The following is a 7,544-nucleotide window of genomic DNA, read 5'->3' on the forward strand; positions in this document are numbered from 1 at the left end:
TCACCATACAATGTTTTCATTGAGTTCATCTCAAAATACTTCTGTCTCACACTCGACAAGAATATGTTCCGATGTCTCACTGGGTCTCGAGTGGTCGAGTCTAATGCGTTCACCTTTAGAGATCACTGACATATCAGCTCTGTTTCTATGGATTTTAGTCTCGGCTCGGCCATCGTGAGCATGTGAGAAAACTTTCCAGTAGCTTCCGGGGGTTCTTTCTCCACCAAATATACTGGCCGCCATGTATAGATTATCATGTGCTGAAATAATGGAACCAAACCCACAAAACCACAAATCTACTGTCTCACAGGGTGAAGTCAGTACACTCGACAAGACTAATTAAAGGACATTGGGAGTGGTATGCACGCTGATTGAGGTTCATGCTTCAGGAGGTATGATTCAGAAGTAAAATATAAAATAGCTAAAGCAACAGCAGTAACAACAGCTTTAATTGATATTTGCTACTCTTAATGTAATTCATGCATTCGTTTCTTGTAATAGTACCGTTTGAGGATTTATTACGATTAGTTTTGTATTGTAACGGTGCCGCTTGAGAATATATGATACTTAGTTTTGCAGCAACACATATATGGTAGGCAAATGCTTTATGCTTCTCTCGGTTGTCAATGCTAGTTTTTTTCACGTCAAAATTCATATTTGCTTTGTCTAGCTTATTTGGTTTCTTTCAGAACCTTTCCTTATATTTTGTGCTTGCTTTTACTGAACGTAATGAATACATGTGTGTTTGAATGTTAATTTTTTAAACTGTCTCTTTCTCGCCCATGCCGAAGGTCTCAAATTTATATACAGTGTGTTGCATTATACCCTAACATTTACAGTTGACTCTCTACCAATGGACATAAAAAACTCATCTTCGCCTAATATTACCAGGCAGTTATGTTGAAAAGTATGCAAATTATATTTGAATTTTCTTGTCATAAATTCAAAATGATATTTAAAAAGCACATTATTACCAGGTTTTGGACACAACATTGGTTAAGCTTTATGAACATTTCCATCAGCAATCTAGAATAAAATATAACATGAATTTGAACGCTTACGACTGTCTTCCTCAATCTTTGTAACACAAGTACGTGTTAAAAAGGGCGCATTTATTTTTTAAATACAAAATAGGTTAAGACCCATATCAAGAATAAAATTAAAGCATTTGAAAATATTAAAGGAATTTATGTGAGTCTTCCACTTACACACCACAAATCAGATTCAAATGGTACGGAATATCTTAAATATAACACCAAACATGTGGTACAAACAATAACTGATGGAAAGGTAAGAGAAATTTCCTAAAAGTTACTACATTGCGGATATTTGAGAAAGTATGTAAATAACCACCCTTCTTATGCAATCAAGAGCGATGTATAAAAGTTTCTATTGGAAGTCGTGAGAAATTATACAATACACTTCATCCTAAATTGATACAGCATGTGAATCGTTGCACATATGAACAAATAAAAAAAGCGATGGAATAAATAAATAAATAAATAAATAATTAAATAATTAAATAAATAAATACATTAAAAAAGTAAACAAAAAATAAATAAATAAACAAGTAAATGAGAATACAAAGCCTAACCTTTCTTCACTACCTACCTACGGGGAAAAACAATCTTGATTGCTTAAGGAGAGTGGAAGGATAAGAGAGGTACACAAAAATATGGGATAATCAGACACCGACTGGTTATTAGAGATAGATGTTGCATAGACGTAGCCGTCATGACAGGCTGCATTTTAATAAACAAATAAATTAACACATACATAAATTCTACTTACTCGACAAATAAGTTCCTTCACTTGCAAGAAAAATTGAAGATGTCACAAGTATGAAGAGATAAACTGGAAAATATCTTAAGTTCTTCATATCGTGTAGTGGCAACAGGATTTCATAATTGTCTGTCTCTGTACCCACGAATATTGCTAAATGTCTTGTAACACAAAACCAATAACAGCACGCCCCTTAGCATTTGAATAGAGCGAATATTCATTGGTTAGAGTCGCTCTCTTCCAACGAGATGAGATATTTCTATGACGTTGGAATAACGATTTTAAATCCGATGTAGACAAGGTCCGATTTGCACAGCAAATACACTCTTCTGTTCTCCATTGTCAGTTTAACAATATATCAATTGGATATTTGATGGACCACTAATGGTTGTTTCTCGGCTTAAATCAATCCCTAGCACTAAACAATGAGCAGATGAGTGGTCATTGACATTTAGGTGAATTGCTCGAAAGAGAAAACTGAAGAAAACAATCACCATAATGACTTGTATAGTTATAAATTTTTATTTGTTCTTTTAAATCGATAAACACGAAAAGGTTGAAAGATTCCGTAAATTAAAAACAGGCATAAGCATTAATACTTAACGTGTCAGACCATGGCCTATTTATATCGAGTTTATAATCAGTTGTGAAACTGTGATAAAGCAAGTTGAGAGAACTGAAAAAATAATACCTTTATAAACTTATCGTAATCAGTGTACTCTGAAGCTCAAAAATACAATGCTCTTTTAGTCTTTCTTAATTTCATTGTTTAATCCTAATATTAGTAACGTCCGAGGAATGAGTTCATGATTCTAATCTTTCTCTCTCAGTATGTATGTGTATGTATATATCTATGTATCTATATGTATATATATGCATACATATATACGTACATACACACACATATATATACATACATATGTACACACACACACACACACACACACACACACACACACACACACACATATCCTAAATTTCAAATGGATAGCAGACGGCTATGTTGATGACGACACAGTGACAGTGTCGTCAGCTAAATCCCTCTATGGGAAATTTTATCTGCTATAACGAGGAAACAAACATAGAAACAATTTCAGAGAAACATTATAGTAGTAATTATGAGTAATACATTGAATGTGTCGGTAGTAACTAGTCTACCTTGCTTGAAATTATCTGCTGAGATGACTAGAGACTTTTGTTCTGTTTGCTTGGTCTTGAGACCTTTACTGGGGTCCAGTAGAACCACAACTGCCAAAACGGCGTATCGCACCCCTATTTATAGATTTTGGGAACACACTAGGGAAATTCATGACAAAGTTTTCACGAATATGACTAAATATGGAAGAATTCGGAAAGATAAACCTGAGGGCCTCCTAGTGGGAAGCCGATCGCCTAATACACAGTAGTGAAAATGGCGCCCAATTTAAAAGGACAAAAATAGCTATTATTTCACAATAAGTTACACAAAGATTCAACATTGATGATGAACAGTTTCATCACACTAGTGACGAAACATTATGAACTTACATGAGTATTACCTTAATCCTCGGGGAAAATGATACATTGACTATTTCTCTCTCAAAATAGAAGGTAAGTGATAACAGTGTACAATCCTTTCACGTACACACTGGGCTTCAAAAATCTTTACCCAGATGATAAATATTTAAACAAATCATTTTTATATGATTTACATATTGAATCAAATTACTTTTCTTTACACTTTATAAGAATATAAGTCGAAAGGTAGTCAGGATTGTTTCAATATATATATATATATATATATATATATATATATATATATATATATATATATATATATATATATATATATATATATATATATATATATATATATATATATATATATTATGTATGTGTGTATATATTATGTATGTATGTATGTATGTATGTACGTACGTACGTACGTACGTGTGGGTGTGTGAGTGCGTGCATGTATATATGTATGTATGCTTCTATGTTAGATATATGTATGTATATTATATATATGTGTGTATGTATGTATGTTATGTATATGTGTGCATATATATATGTGTGTGTGTATATATATATATATATATATATATATATATATATATATATATATATATATATATATATATATATATATATATAGATAGGTATGTATGTATATATGTATGTATAGTTTATCTGGATTATTGGAGTTGTCATCGTCAATGTTGCCCCTAACGGCTTTAAAATCGTCCTATAGCGTACCATATATAATGCTTGGATTATCCTGTACCTAGTGTAAATGCTTGAATTATCTTGTACCCAATTTAAATGCTTGAATTATCCTATAGCGTTGTAATACTTGAATTATCCTGTACCTATTGTAAATGCTTGAATAATCCTATAGCGTATCTAGTGTAATACTAGACTTATCGTACAGCGTAGCTGTTGTATTGCTTGGATTATTCTGTACCTAGTGTAAATGCTTGAATTATCTTGTACCTATTGTAATGTTTAAATTATCTTGTACCTATTGTAATGTTTAAATTATCATACAGCGTACCTGTTATAATGCTTGAATTGTCCTGTACGTACTGTAAACGCCTGAAATATCCTATAGCATACCTGGTGTAATTATCATATAGAGTACCAAGTATAATGCTTGACTTATCATATAGCGTACCTAGTGTATTGCTTGAATTATCCTATTGCGTTACCTAGTATAATGTTTGAATTATCCTATAACGTACCTAGTATATTGCTTGAATTATCGTGCTTACTTTTCAACATGATTTATCATTTTACAGAAATCTCCGCGGATGTCAATCTCTTGTTTAAACCAAGAAGAGTAGAAAAAGACAGTCATGTGCAAATACAATTATCTTTTGCAGCCGACACATTTTCTTTTAAATAATTCTCTAAATTTACTTAATAGCCAATAATGACTACTATAAGAATGAAATATCTGGGATATAATTTTATTATTTGCTCTTACATAAATTTACTTCAAATGACATGTCGTTATGGCTCATCGATTTCTAGGTCAATACAAATATTATACAATATCAGCAACAAGTTGAAATAAACTAGTTGAAACATAATAAAGTTAAAAGTTTATTCCCTGTAAAAACAGCCATGTAAAGGTATGTTAACATAACTTCGTTGACATTGTATCTCTTGATTTTGCAGATTGTCATTTTTGTCAGGAATTAAATTTATAAATATCTCATCGAAGACTAAAATAATAATATCTTTTCTTAATGGTCATTTCTTTTTCGATGTGTTTTTAAATTTGTACTTTGAATCGATCACAAACACAAAAAGGTTAGCACCCAAAGAGAAAAGCGAGTTGTTAGCACTATTGTTAAAATCTGGTTAATGTGGATTGGTTACGTAGGAAACAAAAAATATTCATCGTTGAAAGTTGGAGGCTAGAAAAAGAAGTCCGTCCTCCTGTATATGTATTAAACGCAACTGCCATACTTAACTGCGTGTAGAAACGGCCTGCCATTTTTGGATACTTTAAGTAGATCAGACTGGTTCCGGATTGATTAGAGCAGGAGCTTTTCTAACGTAATCAATATCAACATTGTACGTGCTGATTGCACCGGGTTTTAGTACTTGTAAATCTATTATATTTTACCATATTCGTAAAAATTAATTATTTTGTAATTCGCTATTTAAAAAGAACAACCATTCACTATTTGCTATTGCCAAACTTGTTCTTGATCACTATATATAGTCTTTGAATTCTTGGGTTCAGTACAGTAATACTGTGCATAAGCAGTTCTTTGGTTCCGTACATGTTTATTCTTTCTTTAAGTTGGATCTGGAAAAATTCACCCAAGTCTACAGTTATTCTGCTTATTTTTCAGAACATTTTTTAATATTTATGCATCGCCAAGTGATGTTATTTAGTATGGATTGAGAAAACACGTTCCAATTAAGTATATCACTGCAATATTTTCTTTTCGTGAAAATGTCACACCTCCAGATTTTATACGTCAATAAGATATCGTCTGACTTCATTTACAAAAAGTTCCCTCCCACTCGCAGTTGCAGAGATGTAACAAACCAGTTAAAGGTCAGCATTCCTCCTGTTTGGAACGATGATCTGGGTCAACGGTGGTGCCAACATAAGAGTAAACAAAGTGTTTGGAGCAGATTGTTTACTGGCAGCTCAACATAGTGTCAGGCACACTGAAACTGAAGACTGGTGTGAGGGTGTTTAACGACGATTCGAGTCGCATTTTTTTTTTCATCTTGAAACAGATTCTAAAAATAAAACTCACTTTTTAATTTGCAACACACGTATTTTATCACAACGCAAATTTCTTCAGCAAGAAGAGTTTGTTTCCTGTCTGGCAGATGTAGTATGCCTAATATATTCCACAGTTTCTTTTATATTTGATGGCATCACATTATGTTCTATTTGTTGTTTGTGTTTGATTATGAATTTATACCTCAAGTAAAATAGGCTCCTTCATCTAAATCTATTAGGAACTGCCAAATATATGAGGAATAAAATCTATAGATTTCCATATATCTCCCATTACTTCGCGAGATTTTAAAAAGTGAGGGTTTATTAAATGCGAACAACTAATTTTCTAACCAAATTTACCACATATCTGGAAAAAGCGTGAAAAAGTCGATATTGTCTCCGTGGGTGGGTCCTCGGTCGGTGTTCTCCGTTTCCACATTTTATCTTCAAAGTCAATATGAAGGTCAAAACCAGATTTGGTTTGGTCAAGAATTATTCAGCTTTTTGTGACGGAAACGTACATTTTTATCACAGATATTTTTTACATTTCTCCCCATGTAGCATCAGATATGGGACATCTGTCAATAACAGTGGATGAAAGAGTTTCAAAATACACTAGCTTGGCTAAAATATCTCTGAATCACGAGGCATATGTTTATCGAAGGAAAATTGACACGAGACATCTGACGATATCAGTGGAGTAAAGTGTTTTACCACAAATTAGCTTATCTTTGAAATCTTAAAATCACAAGACATGCTGAGTGAATGAGACGGGACATGAGACATCTACCGATAACAGGGGATGAAAGAATTTACTGAGACATTGGCTTGGCTTAGATATCTCAGAATCACGAGACAGGCTGATTCAACTAGACTGGACATAAGATGTCTCACCTGATAACAGCCGATGAGAACTTTACCATACGTTAGAGACCAATATCAATGAATGGAAGAGCTTAACCCTTCATTAGAGACCAATATCAACGAATGTAAGAGCTTAACCGTTCATTACAGACCAATATCAATAAATGGAAGAGCTTAACCCTTCATTAGAGACCAATATCAATGAATGGAAGAGCTTAACCCTTCATTAGAGACCAATATCAACGAATGGAAGAGCTTAACCCTTCATTAGAGACCAATATCAACGAATGGAAGAGCTTAACCCTTCATTAGAGACCAATATCAATGAATGGAAGAGCTTAACCCTTCATTAGAGACCAATATCAATGAATGGAAGAGCTTAACCCTTCATTAGAGACCAATATCAATGAATGGAAGAGCTTAACCCTTCATTAGAGACCAATATCAATGAATGGAAGAACTTAACCCTTCATTAGAGACCAATATCAACGAATGGAAGAGCTTAACCCTTCATTAGAGACCAATATCAACGAATGGAAGAGCTTAACCCTTCATTAGAGATCAATATCAATGAATGGAAGAGCTTAACCCTTCATTAGAGACCAATATCAATGAATGGAAGAACTTAACCCTTCATTAGAGACCAATATCAACGGGAGGTTATCTA

General features: G+C 33.2%; 1 protein-coding gene across 2 annotated transcripts in view; it reads right to left on the bottom strand.

Annotated features, from left to right (window-relative positions):
- The window catches only part of LOC149787770 (uncharacterized), a 96,705-nt gene extending 94,607 nt beyond the window's left edge, over nt 1-2,098 (bottom strand). Inside the window, exon 1 of one of the 2 annotated variants that reach the window (XM_089975664.1) lies at nt 1,792-2,098. In XM_089975664.1, coding sequence (XP_089831790.1) covers nt 1,792-1,879 — 88 coding nt within the window. In that variant the 5' untranslated portion in view covers nt 1,880-2,098. The remainder of the gene's footprint in view (nt 1-1,791) is intronic. The other variant, XM_089975663.1, reaches the window with a different exon arrangement.
- Nucleotides 2,099-7,544: the final 5,446 nt, after the last annotated feature.

Source organism: Sinohyriopsis cumingii, chromosome 11 (genome assembly GCF_028554795.1).
Source record: "Sinohyriopsis cumingii isolate HCF-2022 chromosome 11, ASM2855479v2, whole genome shotgun sequence".
NCBI lineage: Eukaryota > Metazoa > Mollusca > Bivalvia > Unionida > Unionidae > Sinohyriopsis > Sinohyriopsis cumingii.